The 23,230-nt window shown below is 40.5% G+C and overlaps 3 protein-coding genes, 1 long non-coding RNA gene and 1 other non-coding gene across 6 annotated transcripts in view; 3 read left to right on the top strand and 2 right to left on the bottom strand.

Annotated features, from left to right (window-relative positions):
- Positions 1-3,262, top strand: part of LOC115790483 (protein NipSnap homolog 2-like) — a 30,469-nt gene extending 27,207 nt beyond the window's left edge. Inside the window, 3 exon segments of the mRNA XM_030744288.1 lie at positions 815-909; positions 1,995-2,078; positions 2,188-3,262. Of these exon segments, the coding sequence (XP_030600148.1) occupies positions 815-909; positions 1,995-2,078; positions 2,188-2,252 (244 nt within the window). The 3' untranslated portion in view covers positions 2,253-3,262.
- Positions 2,992-7,575, bottom strand: psph (phosphoserine phosphatase). Its single transcript, XM_030743684.1, has 6 exons — positions 7,459-7,575; positions 6,604-6,747; positions 6,336-6,470; positions 4,177-4,322; positions 3,879-4,027; positions 2,992-3,787 (listed from the first exon to the last, which is right to left on the bottom strand). Exons 1-6 carry the CDS (start codon positions 7,500-7,502, stop codon positions 3,677-3,679), a joined length of 729 nt encoding a protein of 242 aa, XP_030599544.1. The 5' UTR covers positions 7,503-7,575; the 3' UTR covers positions 2,992-3,676.
- Positions 7,576-10,975: 3,400 nt separating this feature from the next.
- LOC115790591 (uncharacterized) lies at positions 10,976-12,352 on the top strand. 2 transcript variants are annotated; one of them, XR_004020794.1, is made up of 4 exons: positions 10,976-11,121; positions 11,299-11,431; positions 11,875-11,946; positions 12,184-12,352. It is a non-coding gene; the product is annotated as an uncharacterized LOC115790591 (long non-coding RNA). The 2 variants fall into 2 exon arrangements; XR_004020795.1 differs by having other exon boundaries at positions 11,299-11,451.
- LOC115791360 (small nucleolar RNA SNORA15) lies at positions 11,986-12,122 on the top strand. Its single transcript, XR_004020903.1, has one exon. It is a non-coding gene; the product is annotated as a small nucleolar RNA SNORA15 (small nucleolar RNA).
- Positions 12,347-22,990, bottom strand: phkg1a (phosphorylase kinase, gamma 1a (muscle)). Its single transcript, XM_030744421.1, has 10 exons — positions 22,835-22,990; positions 21,298-21,436; positions 19,977-20,155; positions 19,773-19,827; positions 19,629-19,694; positions 19,373-19,536; positions 15,769-15,859; positions 15,356-15,509; positions 15,091-15,216; positions 12,347-13,368 (listed from the first exon to the last, which is right to left on the bottom strand). The coding sequence occupies exons 2-10, from the start codon at positions 21,378-21,380 to the stop codon at positions 13,102-13,104; spliced, it is 1,185 nt and encodes a 394-aa protein (XP_030600281.1). The 5' UTR covers positions 21,381-21,436; positions 22,835-22,990; the 3' UTR covers positions 12,347-13,101.
- Positions 22,991-23,230: the final 240 nt, after the last annotated feature.

The raw sequence follows: 23,230 nt of genomic DNA, 5'->3' as shown, positions 1-23,230 counted from the left end.
CATCTTGTCTGACCATGTTTTATTTTTTTGTTATTAGTCCTCAGGATTACATATTTGAAAGAAAGTCGTCATTGTGCTGCCAGCTTATCCAGTGCACAATTTTATATGTAAATATTATTCAAGAGTTTTAAGTTATATGTAGGGAGTTTCTGCTTTGAAGCGTCATACTTTGCTTTTTTCCTAGAAAAGCATACATGATTGATTTCCCCCTTTTTTGTGCTTTTCAGTAATCATAGTGAGGAAATCAGCTTTAATGCAAAGAAAACAGACTGTGACAATTTTTTTTTTTTTAATGTTTTACATTCATTCTCACTTTAACCAATTTTTATTTGAATAAACCTCTGAAGTCCTGCAGATAATTCCAGTAAAGCTATTTAATATAATTTGTGTGGTTAATGGCTTAAAGTCCTGCTTCATATTTCAGCAATATGATGAAACCTCAGCTTCACAGATTTCTATCCAGACAGTGATTATGGTTTGAATATGTTTATGTTTGCTTTGGGAGGAAAATGTAATGGATTCAAAACATTCTCCTCACTCATTTCACAAAGTCTTGGCCAGTCTTTAGATTCATAAACATGCGTACAGTAAGTCACGATGTCACGTCTTGTGGTTGGATGTAATGTTGCAAATTATGATTGCAGCTAAAGGACCAGGTTGTCATCCTGCTTTAGTTGAGAAAATCCAGTAGTGTAAATTAAACAGAGGGCATTCAGAGATGATGTCAAATCAGGGGGGGTTCTGTGTTGTCAAGCCACATGAAGCTTTAGTGTTTTTTGGCGCACGCCGTGACCAAAGTTGCTTTTATCTGCAGGGCCAGAGCCATTCGATACCGCCAGCAAAACAGGGAAGCTGTGGGAGGGTTTTTCTCACAGATCGGAAACCTCTATATGGTCCATCACCTCTGGGGTACGTTTAAACACTTTCATGCTGACTTTAGTTAATCACTGTTGTTGCAGTCATTACTTGCTCCACAGAAAATCAACCACAGTTAACAGTAATTTATCTCAAATATAAATACCAGAAATTTGCTGGTTCCAGATATTCTGCTTTTCTTTGTTATTGTAGACTTAATATATTTGGACTTCGGGCTGTTTGGTCAAAACAGGCAATGGGAGGGTGTCTCCTGAGGCCAATAATTAATAGATAATTGTCTGTAATGTTAACTGAGTTGCTTGTAGTGAAGAAATCTCAGGTAATTATCATCAAAATTTGCAGTACGCCCAGTGCTCCAAAGAACTTTAGCCTTTATGTGGCGATTGTACAGCTGGAGACACCACAAGCAAGTATTCATCCCTGTTAGATAGCTTTGAAGTCTGTCTGACGGGTGCGTGTAAAGTTGGTTGATTGTGATGTGAAGTCACATGAACATCGGCTCAGAGCCTCATGGTCACGTAATCTACATCACTCAGACCTATTAAAAGAGCAGCTGATTCATTCTCACTGTTCTCAAACATTAGCTTGTTAGCCATAACTTGTAATTTGTGGCTCAAATGCACCAAAAAAGCACATGGGGTGAAAGAAAGGAGCTTATTTCTCACTCCCAGCATGAAGAAATATTTGCCTGTTGATAACGCTGATTGATTTTTGCATTCAGCACCATCCATGTCGACCAATGTGCAGTTGGGATTTTAGAAGACTGCACAGGAGCATTTGCATTGGTTGAGAATCCCTCTCTCTAGGCAAATACCTTCTAAAAACGGATACAATCATGGTACCGTAAATTAAGCATAAGTTAGCAGCTAGCTGGTAAACAAAAGTGAGGCCTTTAGCAGCTAACAGTTTCTGTGCCTTGAGTTGGTGGAGGATAAAGTTGAGCTGAAACACAAGGAAACATTGAATATCTTACGCTAACCTGTGCTTAGAGCTGCACACAAGTGTCCTGAAAAATGGCTTCTGTGATTAATTTGATCAAAGTTACCAGAGTAAGGGGGAAAAAAGCTTTAAATCCTGTACTTGTAGATCAGCATTATAATGCATTGATTTAATTACAGCTTACAAAGACCTTCTGTCCCGAGAAGCCACGAGGAATGCTGTGTGGCAGCAGGAAGGCTGGCATGAGGTGGTGTATTACACAGGTGAGCACAAAATTATTTTCTAAACTCACTTTTACAGCTTTCTGAACCTTATAGAAGGATTTAAAACTGTGTGGACTTCAGTAAATGAGCTTGTTTCATCTTTTCCCAGTTCCTCTCATTCAGCACATGGAATCAAGGATCATGATCCCAACAAAGGCTTCCCCGCTGCAGTGAAATGAAAAGCCAGCTGGAAGCCGAGAGCGAGTGGCACCTCGTCTGAATGTTACAGCAGCATCATGGGTTCAATCTCCTGTCACTGCTGCCAAACATCATCCCTTCTCTTTTCTTGTCTTTGTTTTATTACTTCAGGATGTTGCTTGGACTGAAATTTATCTGCAGTTAAAATAGTTACTGAAAGGCACCACGCCACTCTTTAAGATTCACAACTTTCTCTGTTTGAGTTCAGGATCAAGGGAAGTACTGTCAAATCAATTAAAAATCTGAAGATGTTTGTGTATGCATCTGGTGCCACATTAAAACTGGTCCGTGGAGAGATTTCATTTCCAAGTTCATAACCAACCAAAGTTACTTGAAAGGAAAAAAGAAAAAGGAGCAGCTGTATGGTGTTTAAGTGTGGGAACAGATTAAAAATAGTACTGCTGAAGCTCGATACAAGAGTCATTTATTTATTTAATGTAAATTTAAAGTTCATGTTTTAAGTGTGCTGAGCAACTTTGATGTAAAAGCCATGCCACTGCAGACTGAAGTTAGAGCCCCTGTATGAATATATAAACTACATTTCTGTCAAAATCATAAGTATGACATGGTGTGATACCACAATTTTATATCTAATGTATATTATAAGTCAGTTTTACTTCTTTCAGTTGCTTTTTTGTGGGTGTTCCAACATTTCCTTTAATGGTAACGTTCATGTTTAGTGATGATGTGTTTGTAACTGTGGCTTCCACTTGTATTTTTTTTTTTTTTTCTCGTCAGGACGGCATGCCTGGTTTTAAAGTCCGTTTTTATCCAGCGTCTTTTAATGAGGCACAAAAATCATGTATGATACAGTGAAAACAGGTGTTCTGCATATCAGTGACAGTGAATTTGTTACGCAGCCGATCAGTCATGCTGCTTCATACTGTAACAGTTTTTATTGTTAAAGGAAGCATGTTAACCTTTGTTCAGCGGGAACAATGTAGAGACAAGGACAAGAACACAGATTAAAGTTTTTCAAACAGCAACGGCGACATTCTTGTCTTTTAATGCTTTGTTTTGATGACTTAAGTCACCACACTGACAGGTCTGATTACAGCTTCTACAGAACAGAAACCAGATTTAAAATACTTTCACTTTTGATTGCACGTGCCATAATACACAGGAGTCGTATTAGTCCACCTAAAAGCTTGGATGTAAAAAGTACAAAAACGCATCTTTTCAACATTCCCTTCCTGTTTTAGTACTTTCTAGTATAAAAACAAGCAACATCACTATTAAAGTTACAACTGCTCCCACTAGTATAAACATTTATTTGTTAAAAAAAAATTACTGGAGTCTAAGGAAAAATGTGCACTTGATAAAATCCATCAGTGGCACACCCTTAGGTGCAAGTATGACACTTAACATGTTAAATCAGAAACAAGAATCTTTCAGCACCTTTAAATCTTCTCCAGCTCTTTTAGTAGCTCCCCAAAACTAGTCACATACCACGAGCACCTCTCCTTGACCTGTGGCCTGACAACGTTCCCACCAAATCCAATGAAAGCGCTCTGGGGATGAAAGGATGAAATACTGTAATTGCACTGTAGCCTCAATTAGCTCAGAATAATACTTTTTACACCAGCAAACGGTGACACTTACAGCCGGAGGGCAAGCCTCGAGATCAGTGGCTCCATCTCCGATCATGACTACAGTCTCGAAGCCGTACTGTTCCTTCAGCATGCTGATGACTTTCCCTTTACCTCCGCTCTCAGCTGTGGGCTGGCTCTCATCAAAACCAGCATACTCTCCTGGAATGCAATATTTTTATAGAATTTAATTAACCAATGAATAGACCTGATTCAGATTAGATCTGAGGGCCTGCTCAAAGGGTTTATCCTGGATTTCCTGATGGAATCCTGTGAGAACAGATCATAAACAGTACGCCGCTGGCTCTTACCGTTGAAGTAGAACTTGAGCCGGTTGGCGTAAACATGATTCAGAGGGATGTTTAGCTGAGTGGCCACATGTTCAACAATGCAGCGGAAGCCACCTGAAATGAGGAACACCTTTATGTTGAGCTCATGCAGACGGTCCACGAGGTCCCTGGACAAAGATAAAGGGACAAAACGTGAACACTCAAAATAGAACAAAGTGGGTGGTTTTTTAACATTCGCATGCAATCCGAATTATTCTACTGCGCTCTGTTGTATAAGGATTCCTACATTCAGGTTTTCTAAGATTAAATTACAACAATAAAAAAAAGCAATAATGGAAAAAAAGAAATACAGTTTCCAAGACAATACAAGTTCCAGGAGACACAGTTTTGGCATTTTACTGCAAAATGAAATTTTATTTATCCCAATGTTGGGATATGATCCTTTGTTTTTCTTTGTTAGCGCAGTTGAACAAACATATTACAAACAGGTGACATAAGTAGAATGGTATGTATCTCTGAAATAGAATACAATCTGACCAAACAAATACCTTAATAAAGTAAAAACTAATCAGCAAACAAAATTAATACAATAAAATAAAACAAGAATTTCAATGATGTGGTAGCTTATCCCACTCACAATTCACAGGTTCGTGCCTGGAAAATGAAATGTAACAAAATGGGACCTTGAGCATAATTTGGGAATTTGGGTGAAGAGCGATTTGCTGATCATTGTGTGTAAGTCTGATTAACTGGAAGTGATTATTGTCAACTGTGTGCAGACAGGCGGATGACGGATGCCTCCCCGTGGCACAAGCTCATCAGTCTTTTGGCCAGATGTTGTTTTTCAGGATTTCATCTGATTTGGATTTCAGGGCCTCATTTGTCACATTGCTAATTTCAACATGGAACAATTATTTTTCAGTGTTTGACAGATCCAGTCTGGAGTCAGGCCAGAATGGTGTACTATGAAGCAAGCAGTTAATGGGCTGGGCGAGCTGTGTTGCACTTAAAGTCAGTTTTCAGTGTCAGGAAGGTGGCTCTCTTTTTCTAGATCAGCATGCTGAACACATTAGCCCAGTCCAGAACAGGTTACGTGTTTAGACTTTCAGCTTAAAATCAAAGCCATGCAGTAAAGTTTCAGTGACACAAAATGTGCTGCATACTCACAGCAATGTACATGCACTCACTTGATGACACAGGAAACAAATGTTTTATGCTTAATCTTAACCCGCTCCCAAGTCTGGTTTACACTCAATCAGTCCATTTTGTGCAGAACAAGAGCCAAATGCCCCCTTTATCTGAGTGTGTACAGAGCCAGAAGTAGAAAGTCCAGGTTAACAAAGACAGTGGATAACCTTGATCTCTGAATTAGTTGAGGCAGCTAAAATAAAGAAAGTCTGGCTTTGGTGATCTTGCGTCGTAGTACACTCCTCAGTTTAGCCGGACTCTTATTACAGAGCCATGCTGTTGAAATATGTGCATGATAAGCTAAGCCTTCCCTAAGAAAAGACGTTAGCTAAAAGGCTGTTTTTATTTTGCTTCAGAACCTGCATACACTCACATGCCACTTTATTAGGTACACTATTTCACCTGCACATTAATGGGAACATCTAATCACCCAATGAGGCAGCAACTCAGTACATGTAGAAATTGTCAAGGTGACCTGTTGAAGTTCAAACTGAGCTTCAGAATAGAGAAGAAAGGTGATTTAAGTGACTGAATATGGTATGGTTGTTGGTGGTCATCCAGCACGATACTAGCAAGGTGTAACTAATGAAGTGGCCAATGAGTTACCCAAAGCATGTGCACTCATGTACCCCCATACCACCATGACGGATGGTAAACTGGGCCCTGAAGTTAGATGGTCCTTCTCCACTTCAGCACAGAGGATGTACCATCAGTGACAGTTCAGCAGTATTTCACAGGATCTGTACATGCGTGTATGCGTCTGGGATAAAAATGTTCCCTATTTTAATATCTGATATTTGACATACTATCTTTGCACTGTTTAAAATCAGAATCACTGAATTCTGATTTAAATTACATTTTATACAGCACAACATCTTGCATTTTTATGCACACATTACAGCCAGTTTGTGCTTCACACTTTCTGAAGATTTGCTTTCTGAATAGTGTGGAGTAAGCGGTCCACTTAAAAACTTATTTCTCCACTAACTCACCTGATGCCTGGAGTCAGCTGAGGTGGGTGGTCTGTTATGAGTTTGTTGACTTGTTCTCTGGAACATCGGATGATGGAAAGACGCTCAGTCAGGGCCTTTTTGAAGGTCATTGAGCCACCCATGGCTTTGCGCGTCCTGAAATGTGCAAGTAACACTTTTTTTTTGTTTGTTTTTGGGGTTTTTTTGTTAAACATCTCAAATAAATACATTATTATGAAACATCTCTTCTGGACAACAATGCATAAAAACATAGAAACAATCCACGTACATCTCAGTGACTGCATCCCCCACACCACAGAATTTGGCGAGTTCATCAATGCCTTCTTCTTTAATGACTGTGCTGTCTACATCAAAGCAGACAGCCTCAGCTCTCCTGAAGAGCTCCTTAGTCTGCGACAGCGTTGTCATCATGCTGGGAAAGGAAACAAAACAAAACAAAAAGATGCAGCATGAGAGCAGCAGGCAGCGTTTCAACGAGACATACAAGTCTGGTGACACTGCCGCAGATGAACACTGGGAAGCCATCTGTGGGAAAATCTAATTGTCATCAGTAAGGTCCCGTGCTGCATTTGTTGGTTCAACGTGAGGTCTGTGGTTTTTGCCAGCGGCTGCCTGATTGCACTGATGCACTAAGTCTTGTACAGAGAGGATGTCTTTCATCCAGTGGAGCAGCAAACACATCTATTCACTGAAATACCTATGTGCAAACGTTTCTGCATCGACGGGGATCATCTCCCAGTCGATGCTCTGTGCCAAAAACGCGTTACATAAAGCAGAGCGCTTACACAAACCATAGCAGAGGCCCGGGATGGACATCCTCTGCGCGTATTGCGTCACCCCGAGGGTCACTACAGAGGACCAGTGTGACCAACAACAAACGTGAAGACGCTCAAACTGGGCCAAACCACTCACATCTGTCGGTCTGATATAAAGTCCCATGAAAACGTCTGAAATGTCACGGCTGCATGTGAGGAATAACCGGGCTGTTACCTGTCCGGTGCAGCTGATTTGAGCGCTCCTCAACTGCCGACAGTTGGAAACAACTCGAGAGACAACACCAGGCTGACAAAAAAAATTTTTTTAAATTAAATAAAAAATGTACGAGCAGTCCCGTGATACCCACCAATGAGTGCAGCGCTGATAAGGCACGAACGGCAGCTTCAGCATGAAAACCGACGACTCTCGGTGGATTCACGGACGAGGAAGAGAAGCGCTGAATGGCGGACCAATCAGAGAGAAGCCGCTCAGGGACCGCCCACTACATCATTGGCTCCGTTCCATGACGACACCAGCTGACAAATAGATGAGAAAAACAACCGGCATAAATAAAGAGCACGAAGACGAAAGGAAAACGATCTCAGGAACTCAGTGAATTCCAGCGTGGTACCGTGATAGGATGCCACCTTAGTTAGCTGTTAGTGGTATTATAACAAAGTGAAAGCGTTTGGGAACGACAGCAACTCAACCAGGGGACTACACCCACAGGGGTTTAAATACCTGGGTCTCTCCACCATTTGGTTTGAGAAATGAAGAAGCCTTTCGGGTGAGAGGTGAAACGTCTTCAAGAAACAAAAAGAAGTCCAGTCGCCTTTTTTTCAAGCTCCAGAGACAGGAAGTGGTAGGCCACGTAAAATCACAGGACGGGGTCAGTGGATGCTGAGGTGCATAGTGAGCAGAGGTCGCCAACATTCTGGCCGAGGAGCTGCATTCAAGCCTGATGTCATCAAGTGCAATACAAAGCGTTGGATGCAGTGGTGTAAAGCACGCCGCCACTGGACTCTAGTGGAGATGTGTTCTTTTGAGTGACGAATTAGCTTCTCTGTCTGACAATCCTATGGATGAGTCTGGGTTTGGCGGTTGCCAGGAGAATTGCATTTGTCTGACTGCATTTTGCCAAGCATAAAGTTTGATGGAGGGGGGATTATGGTGTGGTGCTCTTTTTCAGGTGTGTTGGGGTCAGTCCCTTAGTTCCACTGAAAGGAACTCTCAATCTTCAGCATACCAAGACATTTTTGGACAATTTCATCCTCCCAACTCTGTGGGAACAGTTTGAGGATGATCCCTTCCTGTTCCAACATGACTGCGCACCAGTGCACAAAGCAGCGTCCATAAAGACATGGATGAGCGAGTTTGGTGTGGAAGAACTTGACTGGCCTGCAGAGTCCTGACCTCAGACAAGCGAATGCTTTTGGCAGTATTAGTGTATGTAACAACCACAAAGAGTAACAAAGCAACCCAAAACAGATGAGAACAATAACTACCATAAATAATGAGCACAAAGAGAAAGAAAACAAAATAAATACATTAAATGTATTTTACTCTTTGTGACTTTGGTCAAATTTGGTTAAAAACAAACAAACAAATAAAGAACCAGCATGAGTGAAATTTAGTGAAATTTGGATGTCTGCGACTGTGTCAAGTTTGTTTACCTGTTCTGAACTTCTTAACTCTGGACCCTGATTAGATAGATAGATAGATAGATAGATAGATAGATAGATAGATAGGTAGATAGGTAGATACTTTATTGATCCCAAAGGAAATTAGGGCATCCAGCAGCTTAATATGCACAATAAATAGAATCCAGACACTGGATGTATAAATTATAAAAACTATACTAACAATACAGGCTAACAAACTATACTATTATATAACAAAGTATACAGGGATATGAATGAGTTTGGTAGTGCAATATGCATATACAGATGATGTCGTTATTGCAGAGGCAGATGTGCAAACAATGCAGTGCAGTAATATACAGTAGTAAAGTGATAAAGTGCCTGATTTGTAGAGTGCCAAATATCAACATATGTAATGATGATTGTATGTTAACGTCCCCCAAGTGAAGCATTAAAAAGTCTGATGGCTCTTGGAACAAATGATCTGTCACTTGAGCAGTCCTGTGAGCCTACTCTTCTGTTTGATTATACTCGTGTGTAATGGGTGACTGTCATTGTCCATGATAAAGAGCAGTTTGTCCAGTGTCCTTCTCTCTGCCACTGTAGACAGAAAATCCAGCTCCACTCCGACCTCTGACCTAGCCTGCCTGACCAACTTATCCAGCCTCTCTTCCTGATGCTGCCTCCTCAACACACCACCGCATAGAAGAGAATGCTGGCAACTATAGATTGGTAGAACATCTGCAACAGTTTTCTGCAAATGTTGAAGGACCCCAATCTCCTCAAGAAATAAAGCTGGCTCTGCTCCTTCCCATACAGTGCGTCTTTGCACACCCAGCAGTCCAGTTTGCCGTCCAGCTGCAGACCAGGGTGCTTGTAGGTCCTCACCATCTCCACATCAATCCCCCAATAGAGACTGGCTGTATGGAAGTCCACTAGCATCTCCTTAGTCTTGGACGTGTTCAGCAGCAGTTGGTTCATTTGGCACCATTCCACAAAGTCATCCACCAGTCTCCTGTACTCATCCTCCTGTCCACTCCTAACATACTCGATGATGGCCGTGTCATCTGAGAATGGAAGTCAGATGTGTACAGCATGAACAAAAAAGGACAGAGGACAGTCCCCTGTGGTGCATCACTGTGATATATACCACACATTATAATAAAAGAAATAAAACTATGACTGAAACAATTCAAAGTTTTATTTCTTTTATTATAATGTGTGGTATATATCACTGTGATATATACCACACATTATAATAAAAGAAATAAAACTATGACTGAAACAATTCAAACCAATAAAATTTAAAAAATTGAAATTATATATAAACACTGGGCACAAATTATTACTACATACCATCAAGTTATTTAACATGTGACCAGTATCTTGTGCAGACAACATAATTTACTCTACACTGTTATACTCTTCATGGGCACAATTTGTTGCACATTTATGAAGGACTGTACCACAAATGATTCCTGTATAAATAACTGGTTACATCCAAAGAGCAGTAAAAATAATGGATCCAAGGAGAAACTAAAACTTGATTTGCTGAGTTCACTGCATGCATTAAAGAGGAATATGAGATTATATAATGTGTGATCTTGTTGGCAAACTAAAGCTTGATTAGTAGCATTTTCTCTATCATATGGCGGGTGTGTGCATTTCATTTTCTTTTTATTTCATTGTTTATTTGAACCTGCAGTTGAGCAAACACTGCACAACTTTCTGTTAATTTGCAAGAAATTACACAAACTACACAGAACTCAGAACAACCGATGGCGAGCAATGAAAAATGACCCAAAGGAGACACAGAACAACCAGAAAGACAAAAGGAGATTTGTGTGTGTGTGTGTGTGTGTGTGTGTGTGTGTGTGTGTGTGTGTGTGTGTGTGTGTGTGTGTGTGTGTGTGTGTGTCGATATGTTTTCCTGTGAAATAAAAAATTACTAAAGACAGATCACACAGAGACGCAAAAGGACACTTTACTAAGCAAAACAGAAGAAAACAACCATATTGGATCATACGAACCAACAGGAGACACTAGAGAAACTGCTAATGAGGTGCGCAATTAAAAATAAACCTTAAACTGTATTAAATCAGTTAGTTTAAAAATGTTTTACAGTTTTGATAATAAGTCAGATCCTTCAAAGAAAGCATGCTGGGGGTTTATGTGCTGCAGTTAACACTCCCGTCCAGAAGGAGGAGCTGTTTCTGTTTTTACCCGCTACAAACTGGAGGAAGAAGAAGAAGGAACGGACCAGCGTGGTGTTCCTCAGGCGGCGAGTTGAACCTGTAACGATCATGTAGAAGTCTGCGCGGAGCTGTCTGAAGGGAAAATGTCCTTATTAAAGCAACGAAAGTTAAAATCTGAGGCTGCACACGATGCAGGTGATTTTTCTCGTATTCAGGTTGAAGGTATTTGGTGAATGGTAGTTTGAGGCCACGGCAACACGTGGTGCTCCTGGGATCCTGTGTGTGTGACACACGTTCATTTGTCTATTTATTTATTTTCCATAACACCACAAGCATTTGTGTTTATTCGTATTTTTTTTCATCGTTGCACAGGATGTCAGTGGAGGCGGTAACCTGTCCGGACTCTTCATGCAGGAGGAGCTCCCATCCTGAAACACGCAGATCTCTGTGTGGATGAAGTGACCAGCAGATTCACGGTCACACACTCGTCTTATCATACTGAAAGGTATAAATGAAACACCTCAGGTAGCTGCTTTCAGCTGCTCCCTGAGGGCATGTTTGATGCCCTTCCTGAAGCAATCCCAAAGGATTAGGAAATATGCTATATAAATAAAGCCATTGCCATTATACTACAGAACCATTGCAACTTGTATTTTGAATGCATGGCTGAATTCTGTTTTGCTCTTGACATGGTAAACACAGTCAGACACCATGCTACATGATTGCTTTCACACACTGACTCAGCAGGATGAGCGTGCTTATTATGTGCCTCATACTTATGTCAGAGTGAATACAGTGTACTTTCTTGAAGATGATTTCAGCTTATGAGGCTGCACCTGAATATTAACAGCCTGTTGTGGAGCACTGCTGCCTGTCCTGTTGGCTTATTTCTTGCTTTCTTAGCTTAGATTCATCTCATAGCTTCGGTTTCTGCTTTTTCTGTTTCAGCGCGTGTAAAGATTTGCATGAAGGAGTGCCGTACGACCGGACCTCCAGGCTGTGGAGAACATCCTGAAGATGGTATTTTTTAATTTTTTTTAAACAATTTTTAACTCCAAAGCATGGCTGAATTCTGGTCCAGCTGCTCTGTGGTGGATACAGTCAGACACCATGCAACAGCCTCGCCTCATTTCCACAACATTAGTGGATGAGTGGCTTCCTCAAGCTCATCCAGCTGTGTGGAAATGAGTACAAACATACACTTGGCTGTTGCTGATGGTTTCATATTGATTTTTCTGTTTTTTCTAAATTCTTTAGGATGAACATTTCCAGGGCAGGACTGTGGGACAACGGTCAAAACGCACTCAAATCTGTCTGGTGAAGTCAGTGTTTTATTAGGCCAGGAAGTAACACTCTTGACCCGTGATGGTTTTGTCAACGTCAATGCATCTCACTCTTGAATAATAAATTTTTATTTTTTTGTCCATGTGTTAGTGTTTTACTTCAGGCTTGAAGATGTTGCAGAAAGACACAAAGTACAGAATCACAGAGTTAAAGTAGCCTTCCATTTGCAGGACTTGGGGTTTTACATGAAATTGTTTTAATAAATACATTTGTAGCATACAAGTTAAAGTTTTATCACAATTTAAATATCCCTTGAGTTGTTGCCCCTACAGTATACCCTGCATATTGCTTAAATATCCAAACAGTCCTCAAACTGTAAGTACGCATATATATTTATATATTCAGACAAACTGCAGGTCATTCCCACAAGTTCTGCAACTGATGCTTCACAATACAGAGTAACAACTTGCTCAATAATTGAACTCTGCTTTCCTCCTCACACTTTAGAATCTATTTATAGTTTTAACATTAGCATATGAAGGCACGGAGATTACCATGCAGTGCTGAAAAGCAGTTTTTGCTAACATTTGAGAGGGTACAATCTCTTGAAAGGAGAACAGCGATGCTTTTATAGGATATACAGCTGAGAGTGGGTTAAGTACACTTTTAGAACAAAGCAAGCAAAATGTTAACAGTGGCATTGTTGAAAGTTTGCCACATATTTCAGTCCTTGGGGTAAATCAATCCCACTGTAAGTAACTATAAATGCTTTTGAAAATGATTGCAAATTATGCATAAATTAGTTATATATTACCAGGTGATTTCTAGACAGGGGAAAGAAATAGAAGTGTCTCCCCATGTAAAGCTCAGTAGGTCAGTCCTTACTGCTTATTACCAGATGTGCTGAATGGGCTCGTCTGCTTCAGCAGCGATCGACAGCAGGATGATTTTGGGAGTGTTCTCAAAAAGTGCTGCTCTGTTCTGAGTTTGGCCCTTCTTGACCCAGTGGCCATAGATCTTAAAGGCACAAGCATCTATGAGCTTCCGGATGGGCTTTATGGCGTATGGGTCGCTCTTGATCACCTCTTTGGTGATGGGCTTGGCACGGCGGTAACTGCAGTAGATTCTCATTGTGGCGAGAACAGTCAAGCAAATGACCTGATGGAGAAAGTTCAGGAAAGGTTAGTGTCTCTGTATAAAGTGTCAAAAAAATGTAGTGACTTTTCTTCTTAAGCCTTAGTAATGAAAGCTTCAGTAAGCAGAAATTAAGAATATAAAAAAATTTGAAAATTAAAAGCCTCCAGCAGCTCTCCCCTCTCTGTTCTTATCCCCTGCCACCAGAGGAGCAGACCAGTTATTTTCTTGTGAAAAATGCAAGGCCCTCCCCAAAAAAGATGGGAGATGGGAGCATATGTTGCTCTAAAACCTGTATATACCAGACATGCCCCTACCTTCAGAGATGCAGGCTTTTGAACTGAGCCAGATTGTCTCTCTCCTCTTTAGTTTGAAGGATGTGAAGTCCACAAATTTGAATTCATCTGACCACAGAACAGTTTTCCACTCTGCCTCAGTTGATTTTAAATGAGAGAAGACAGCAGTGTTTCTGCATCATGTTTGCATGTGCTTTCTTCTTTGACTGATGGAGTTTTAACCTGCATTTGTGGCTGGCATGGTGATCTGTGTTCACAGACAGTGATTTCTGGAGGTGTTTCTGAGTCCATGCAGTGATTTCAGTGACAGAATCATGCCTGTTTTTAGTGCAGTGCCATCGGAGGGCCGAAAGATCACAGACAACAATAAAAGATTTTTTGGCCTTGTCCCTTTTGCGCAGAGATTTCCCCAGATTCTCTGAATCTTTTGATGACATTTTGTACGGCACATTATGAGATATTCAGTCTTCACAGTTACAGTGTATCACAAAAGTGACTACACCCCTCACATGCATGTATTTAAGTATATCTTTTCATGGGACAACACTGACAACATGACACTTTGACACAATGAAAAGTGGTCTGTGAGCAGCTTATATAACAGTCTTCATGTAGAGCAACAATTCATCTTTTAAGATTCTCAGAGAGTTCTTTGCCATGAGGTGCCATGTTGGAACTTTCAGTGACCAGTATGAGAGAGTGTGAGAGCTGTACTACAAAACTGAACACACCTGCTCCCTATGCACACCTGAGACCTAGTAACACTAACGAGCCACATTTTGGAGGGGAAATGACAAGCAGTGCTCAATTTGGACATTTACGGGTGTAGTCTCTTAGGGGTGTACTCACTTTTGTTGCTGCTGGTTTAGACATTAATGGCTGTATATTGAGTTATTTTGAGGGAAGAATAAATTTACACTGTTATATAAGCTGCACACAGACTACTTTTCATTGTGTCAAAGTGTCATTTTGTCAGTGTTGTCCCATGAAAAGATATACTTAAATATCTGCAGAAATGTGAGGGGTGTACTCACTTTTGTGATACACTGTATACATTGAGGAACATTTTCTGAGAAACTTTGTCTCTCTAAGATGCTCTTTTAATACCCAATCATGTTACTGACCTGCTGCCAATGAACCTAATTAGTTGAAAAAATGTTCCTCCAGCTGTTTCTGTTTTTATGCCACTTACTTTTCCAGCCTTTTGTTGTCCCATCTGAACTGTTGTGAGATATGTTGCTGCCATCAAATTCAAAATGAGCTAATATTTTTCATGAAATAGTAAAATGTCCCAGATTAAACATTTGCTATATTTTCTATGAATAAAATAGGAGTTTATGAGGTTTGTAAGTAAGCATGCACATCTGCAGGAACAGACTGATAAGCTTTTTAGTGATTTATGATTGAAAATTAGAAGAATTATAGGTTTATATAACCTTGTGTATCTCACCTTGAAGCGCCTGAACGGACTGAACTGTCGTACTTCATCCACCACGTACTGTGAAAAGAACGAGTGGTTCAGAGCATCTGTAGCCGTGAAACGCTTCTTTGGATCCACCACCAGCATCCGAGAGATCTGGAGGAACCGTTTCATTAGTCGCAGGGTTACAACCTTAATGCAACTTAAAATTTTGATGCAAGTTGTCATAAGTGATATAACGACTTATTAAATCAAGGCTGCGACAAAGTGTGAGAAGCGGAAAAAGTAAGCCTACTAAATCTTTGACAGTGTCTGAGCGATCTTCCCATTCAGGAGAGGAGAAGTCGTAGCTCCCCGCCAAGATCATGCGTAGCATCAGCATCTGTTTCCTGTGCCAGAAGGGTGGCGAGCCTGCGAGCAGCGTGTACATGATGACACCTGAACTCCATCTGCAAAAACGCAAGCCAGAAGAAATCAAGCTTATCAAGTCTGTTCACTGTACAGTGCATGCATGCGTAATCTAATCACCTGGAAAACATATTAGCCAAGCCACACAATAGATAATGAGTCATTATTTTGTAAACAAGCTAATGAGATAATTATAAACACACTGTTGAAGTGCACAAGATCACTTATAACATGACAGTAGATGTGACACCTCTATAGACATTTTTTTGTTAGTTGGTAACAGATTTTATGGTCACTCACATGTCCACAGCTGTGCCATATCCTGGATGTTCTGCTTCCATAGAGCACTCGATGATCTCGGGAGCAAGGTAACCGGGAGTCCCACAAACCTCTGCATTACAGACACATCCAGACAGTAAGAGTTATTAAATGTTAAAACTGGAGTACATTCCCTGATCTTTGTCTATAAACTTCAGGCATAATAAATATTCTAGTGGAATTAATGCAGAATCACGTATTGAAACCATTTTCAACAAAGTAACTGTTAGAAACCCTCACAAATGCTTTTTAAAGCAGATTACAAGGTGCAAACTTCTCTAAAATACCCGTCCCCTAAAAATTAAAGACTGAACTCATGAGTTTTTCCGTCTGTGGGTGATGAAAATTAGTGAGGTATAAAAGTATTAAAAGAAGTTTTTCTATCCAAGCAAATAAATCAAATAAATAAATAAATAAAATTATGAATTAACCTACTTATTTAACCCATGCACATACAATAGTGCAACCCTTACATATTGTTCATATTTCATATCATCACAGTATGGTCTGGGTCAGCAGGAGCTGGATAGGCTGGAGCCTGTCCCAGCTGTCATAGGGCGAGAGGCAGGGTACACCCTGTACAGGTCACCAGCCTGTCACAGGGCTAACACAGAGACAGACAATCATTCACACTCCCATTCACACCTATGGGCAATTTAGAATCACCAATTAACCTAACCCCACTAAGTGCATGTCTTTGGACTGTGGGAGGAAACCACAGTACCTGGAGAAAACCCACGCAAACACGGGGAGAACATGCAAACTCCACGTTCATTATTAAATAATGCTTAGAGCACAAAACTTGCTTCTTGCAAACTAATCTGTGCACTCAGAGTTGTGGTAAGAAACCTTGTGTGTGTGTGTGTGTGTGTGTGTGTGTGTGTGTGTGTGTGTGTGTGTGTGTGTGTGTGTGTGTGTGTGTGTGTGTGTGTGTGTCTCACGCTAACTAAAATGGCAGCCCAGGTGCCTTTATAATCTAGTCTTACTGACCGCTTAAAGCGGTTTTTACAAGTCACATTTTAAACATTTTAAGCATTTTATTCTATACACTTCAAGCACTTTATCTCCCTCACATCCATGCCTGATTTTGAATCACCAGTTAAGCTAATCTAACCTAACCTAACCTAATCTAACCCAGTGTCTTTGGACTGTGAGAGGAAGCTGGAATACCCAGAGGGATCCCATACTTACACACATACAAATTCCACTCTACCACAGTGCAGCCCTATTACAGCTGTTGTGTCTGTCTCAAGGCACGCCCTGAACCCTGTATGACCGCGGTTCCTAATGTGCACTATATGATCACTACTATAATGTTTTACTATTTCACTGTTTGGAGATTCCTCCATGAGCCTTTGAAGACCGGCAGGTACCTGTCTCTGCAGACATTTCTCTGAACTCCCATGAAGTGTCCCATAAAAAATACCCACAGAAATGACACATACAGTTTCAAGATTTCCTCAAACCACCATTTTTTTCTTAATTTTTTTTTGCCATTGATTTGACCCACGCTGGTGGATCCAAAATCCACTGAACAGATACAGGTCAAATTTGATGCAAACAGTATGTAAGGCTTAAATACTTACTTTCCACATTTTCAACTAATTTCTCTCCAACTGTAAAAGTAACATACAGACGGGGGACAAATTAAAGGAAAAAAAACAACATAAAGTGTCTTAGGGAGGTCTTTGACTATCATATCCACTGAGAACAGCTTCAGTGCATTTGTACTGGAGAGATGAAACAAACTCAATTTAATTCTATTTGATTCAAGTTTATTTATATATAAAAAGCTTTATTTAACTCCAATCCTGGTTGATAATTCTGGTTTCCACTAACATAATTTTGTTTTTACAAAATTAGTGTATGTCAATAAAAATTTACAACATGAATATTTAATTTATTAAGCTGCAGTGTGTGATTTAAGTGTTCCCCTAATTTCTTTTAGCAGAATAGCTCCAGTTCCCAGACACCTCAAAGTGCTTTATACTGCAAGGTAAAGACCCTGAAACATTAGAGAGATAACCCAAACAGTCAGACAATCCACTGTGTTAGTGCACACTTTGAGTGTGAAGGAAAAACTCCTGTTACCACCACTTTACCTTTCCTCCATTTACCATAAATGGTTAGGCAGTGGAGACTACTATCAAACTACCTTAAGGTGTATTTTTTTCAAAAGACATTCCCTCATTTGGGGTTTTAAAGATAGCAGTAAAGAGCAGTGTCAAGTCTATTGGTCCAAAGGTTGTGCTTTTTAGACCTCCTGCTGGGCACAGACTCATGAAAAAATATGAGTTCTCTATGGAAAATGCAGAAAACTGCTGATGCTATTGGGCTGCTCGTCATTCAATTATAATTCAACTTGGATGTGGGGAGTGGAGTGTTAACTTTTTGGGTTCTGAAGGCAGGCATGGCAGAGAAATGTGAGACCCTCTGCTTATAGTTTATGGTTCTCATCATTTTTATACTCATCAGCCCTGTGCATAGAGAAAAAGTCATCCTCAAAGAAACCACTACATCAGGCTAGAATCGTTTCATCGCTCTGAACAGCTTTGTATTGATTTGGAGTGACTTTTCCTTTAAAGAGAAAAGTGGACTCAAACTATGCCAACAAAATGCCCTCATAGCATAAGAGAGCCACCAAATCCCTTCACTGAAGGGATCAAGGGTTTAGGGTTTTTCTTTAATTTAACATCCATCTTTATGCAGCATCTATAACATAATTAAAATATTATGCATTTAGACAGGGACTGCGGTGGCATGGTGGTTAGCAAGGTCCTAGGTTTGAATCCACCTTGGCTGAGGCCTTTCTGTGTGGAGTTTGCATGTTCTCGCCGTGTCTGCGTGGGTTTTCTCCAGGTACTCCGGTTTCCTTCCACAGGGTTAGGTTAATTGGTGATTCTAAATTGCCCATAGGTGTGAATGTGAGTGTGAATAGTTGTCTGTCTTTCCGTGTTAGGCCTGTGACAGGCTGGCGACCTGTACAGAGTGTACTCTGCCTCTTGCCCCATGACAGCTGGGATGGGCTCCAGCCTTAGACATTAATTGAGCACCTTTAGATTAAGTGGTGCTGAGTAACTGCTCAAGGAATCCATTACATATTTACAGACTGAACAAAATTATCCAATGATGTACAGTTCCATTAGATGCTTGCCATTTCATGCTGCTAATGATCTGATGCTTACTGAGAAGTCTATTTGAAAGGTCAGTGTACTGTGAGTGTCTGGAACTGCAGCAAATAGATCAGAGTGTCCTGTTTCTTAACCTTTGTAAGAGCAGTTAAGAGAGCAGGGAGCAGTTGTGCAACCAGACCCAGATTCTCCGCTCACCACCAACAGCTGATGTACTGACGAGTACACTCCAGGCTGTAAATAGTAACTTTAGTAGTTACTCAGTGGCGGGTCTGAAATGATGCATTGGTGTTTAATTGTCAGCCAATCTGCAATACATTTTACTGCTCTAAGTATTGGGATTTTTCAGCAATGTATGTGATTACAGTCCCTCTTGGACCACAAGGAGGTAATTTTGTTTCCTTAGACTTCTGAACTACTGACGCACGCTTGCAGTGATGGAAGCTTTCACTGACCTTTGAGTGTCTGTCCTGGCTGAATCTGCACAGCGAAACCAAAGTCAGTGAGTTTGATGTTCATGTAGTCATCTAAAAGAATGTTTTCAGGCTTCAGGTCCCGATGAACGATGTTCTGGGCGTGGAGAAAGTGGACCACCTCCAATAAAGAACGCATGATCTTCCTAAAGCCAACACATACCAAACTCTAAAAAGTCTTTTTTAATAGTTTTTAATAATTTATCACTTGGGAAAAAAAAAAACCATGCTTACTGACCGTGTTTCCTTCTCACTCAGAGTAACTTTCTCTGTGAGGTAGTCAAAAAGTTCACCCCTCTTCATTCTGGGAGAAAGAAAATAAAAATTTTGGTAGAATTACGCATGAATATCTGCTCAGAAATCAGCCATGTGAAACACTTACAGGTCAAAAACCAGGAAGAAGAAGGCCTTGGACTCATAGCAGTCTTTGAGCTGAACTGGAGAAGAGAATTAATTAGATATTTGTTGAGTTGATATAAGATAGTAGAACCAAGTTTAAACATACTCATGTTTTTTTCCAGTAAAATTAATTGGTAAATAAAGCAGCACACTTTCACAAAGTATATTTTTGGGGGAACACGCGTACTAATGTTGTCCTGTCCGCAGACTTTCTTGAGGATGTCGATCTCCTTCACTGTCGCTTCTCTGATCTCTTCGATCTCCTGTGGCGTCATCTTGTCGGAGGGAGTGATGTCGATGATTTTCACCGCATACTCCTGAGACGTCCGCTTGTCGACGCAGCGACGCACCACACTGCTCACTCCCCTGAGGATGAGAAAAACACATCATCAGCCTTCTTTACTGTACCTACAGATCTGCTGATTTAGGTTTCCTTCTGTGATAGTCAAAGAGTCTCTTTCATCATGAATCATGTGTTTAAACATTTCAAAACGCTTCTCTTTTTGGTAAGAAATCAAAGTGACATGATCAGACTAAAGGTATCATGTGTTTTTACCATCTTATCAGTCTGACAGACCAAGTGAAAACAGTGAAGAATGTGCTTGTCATGAAAAATGTCTCGTTTATCATTAACGTCCAGGAAAACAGACAAAAAAACATCAAGTAAGCAAACTGAAAACTTTACTGCTGAACTTAAATTCAGAGGGTTATTTATGAATTAATGACAAAAACTTCAGGGTGACTGCTGTAAAGAAACTCAAATGGCCTTTCTCTGAATGGCACAGTGGAAAATACTAGAAGAAGGACGCATTGTCCACATCCGGTGACCTCCTGACACGCATGTGGGAAAAGGGGGTGAAATTATGTAATCTGCCAACCTGACGGCCAACACTAAACCTTTGTCTGAAGCGTGCTGAAGTTAATAAATGCTGCCTCCATGGATAATGTGGCTTACATAACAGCACCACCCTCTGACAGCTGGTGGGGAATGTCAATGAGCAGGCTCTGGCTGAGCTCACATTTCTCAGGGACTTGTGGGAAACTTTAAGGAAACTGTTATGCTTGTTCTGTTCAGGGAACGATAGCTGTTTGAAATTAGGTCTCAATTAAGCTCTACTGGTGTGATGTGATGTTAAATGACTCTCTAGTAACTAATTGCAAGTAGATATTTTACCAGTGATTAAACATGTTTGTATTGTGCCTTGTTACCCTTTAAAGTAACAGTGTGTAAACTTTGCAAGAAGAGATTAGCTCAGTTCTGCTCAGGGGTTTTGCTTATTTCATGGTCCAGTATGACCAGCAGCTCATTATTATTATCTTTATCCTGCAAGTGTCACATGTAGCTACATGTAGGTCCACCAAATGTAACTAGTTTACCTAAATGATCTTTCTAATCTTTAAGAGGTAAAACTATCCCATATGCTAATTTAATTGTGAGTCTCAGGTTCAGCTTGGTTGGATGAACCTCTGCTCTAGGTCACATTAAAATGAGGGTTTCGTGAACATACCTTCCCAGAATCTCCTTGGGCTCATACTTGTCGTAGAACTCCTTGGCTCCCACCCAGTCAGGGATCTCCTCCTCCTTGGTCATGTTGCCAGCTCACCACTAATGGCACAGAAGTGTCTCCTCTTACAGCTTACTGCAGGCTGCCGGCAGAGCATGGGTTCAACAGTTTCACTAAATCTGCTTTAGGCCTTTTGTACACCTAATTATACTGAAACTACTTCCAAGCTGTTTTGATGTCTGCAATCTGATTTAAAATTGACTACATGAAGTATTCAGTGACAAAAGTGGAGACACAACAAGTGGATGGAATTTGTAAAAAACAAACAAACAAACAAACAATGCAAGTAAGATATATTTCCTTTGGCCCTCCCCTGCTGTGTTCTTGGTCCACCACCACCACCATGACGCCCCATTTAAAAAATCCTGACAATGCCCCAGGTCTCCAGTTCATTACTTAATTTTAAACTACATTCTACTGTTTCAGTGAGAAAACATTCAAATATCTGCTAATTTGGATGCACTTTCAGCACACAAAAAAAGATCTGAACAAAAGGTCCAAAATTATTACAGTTTAGTTTTGACACATTCAAATATGACAAGTGGGGAAAAAAATCCATGCAAACCATTTTTCCTGTTTTTAGGACAATAACGTTCTATCGTCTAAGTGATTAGTGATAAACTAAAAACATAGACAGGACTGAAATAGTAAAGTGTGGTATGTATAAGTTCTACTGGACTGGGGATTTCTGAAAATCTTGCATCATTTAATTAATTAATAATTTAATTAATTAACCATTTAATTGTCCCAAGCTTCTTTTTTTTTTTTTTTTTTTAAATGGAAACCACAGTTTATGGTTACATTTTTGATCCTATATATATATATATATATATATATATATATATATATATATATATATATATATATATATATATATATTAAGCTGATTCCACAGCTGATTCCTTACATCACAAGACAAGTTTCGCATTTTCTGCAATCCTGTGATTAAATATGCAAAATGAGGCAACGTTTGCAGAAATATCCAACAGACGAAGTGTAAACTAAACACCTAAATGTGTGTTGTTTTTGTTTTGTTTTTTGGAGATTTTCTTACTATAGTCATAAACCAGCCTGGCCAGTGAATGCGGGGGTTGTGCGGATTAGTTTGATTCTTAAAGGTTTCTAAGGTTTATGTTTAAACACAGATGGGCGCCTATTTCTTCCCGTCGTTACACCATGTACCCACCTCTCCCACCCTTTGAATGTCACTTGTCTCGTCTTACTCTTTCCTGTAAAATACATTTTTAAAAAGTCAAAGAAACTCACAAATCCTGCTTTGAATGAAGACCACAAATCACCGTCCCAAACTCAGTGTCACATCAAACGTAGCGGCCAGCACAGACTATAATAAATCAATACGCCACCACTCGTGAACTCGATCAGCCTCTTATCCACTATCCCCGTCTGACCTATTGCGGAGCTCCAATAAAGCCAATCAAATAAAGCTCCAAGAAAACATGGAAAACACTGGGTCCCTCACCGTGTCCGTCAGTCCCTGACATGAAGAGTATCCATCATCATATCGCTCACAGTCTTTCTGAGGACCAACAAAGAGCTCCGGTCAGATCCCGGCGCTGTCGCGGCTGTGCGGCTCCGCTCCTGCCATGCTGCAAAGGCTGAGCTTTAATGTCAGATGCCAAAAATAACGGTTTGCTTCGGCAGATGCAGAAGACGCAGAAGCGCACCCTGAATGTGTCCGCACAAAAACCACATCTAAGAAATAATACTCCGCGGGTCCTGCCCTCACCGCGACGCTTTTAGAGACACAACATGACTTCGTGGATTTGTGCTGAGATCGGAGTGACAGGACAGGTGCGGGACCCCTGTGGTATCCCCGCTTTGAAATCCAATTAAAGGCCCCGCAGGTAAAAATAGA

Source organism: Archocentrus centrarchus, chromosome 13, assembly GCF_007364275.1.
Source record: "Archocentrus centrarchus isolate MPI-CPG fArcCen1 chromosome 13, fArcCen1, whole genome shotgun sequence".
Lineage (NCBI taxonomy): Eukaryota > Metazoa > Chordata > Actinopteri > Cichliformes > Cichlidae > Archocentrus > Archocentrus centrarchus.
This window is presented reverse-complemented; position numbering and strand designations above follow the sequence as displayed.

Coding starts and splice junctions, on each gene's coding strand:
- psph (XM_030743684.1), bottom strand. CDS start 7,502: ATGCTGAAGCTGCCGTTCGTGCCTTATCAGCGCTGCACTCATTG. Junction 4,323..6,335: donor CAGCTGACTCCAGGCATCAG/GTGAGTTAGTGG, acceptor ATCTTTGTCCAG/GGACCTCGTGGACCGTCTGC. Junction 4,028..4,176: donor GCTCAAGTTCTACTTCAACG/GTAAGAGCCAGC, acceptor ATTGCATTCCAG/GAGAGTATGCTGGTTTTGAT.
- phkg1a (XM_030744421.1), bottom strand. CDS start 21,380: ATGACCAAGGAGGAGGAGATCCCTGACTGGGTGGGAGCCAAGGAGTTC. Junction 15,217..15,355: donor CAGACACTGTCAAAGATTTA/GTAGGCTTACTT, acceptor CGGTTCCTCCAG/ATCTCTCGGATGCTGGTGGT. Junction 13,369..15,090: donor GTCCGTTCAGGCGCTTCAAG/GTGAGATACACA, acceptor TTTCTCCATCAG/GTCATTTGCTTGACTGTTCT.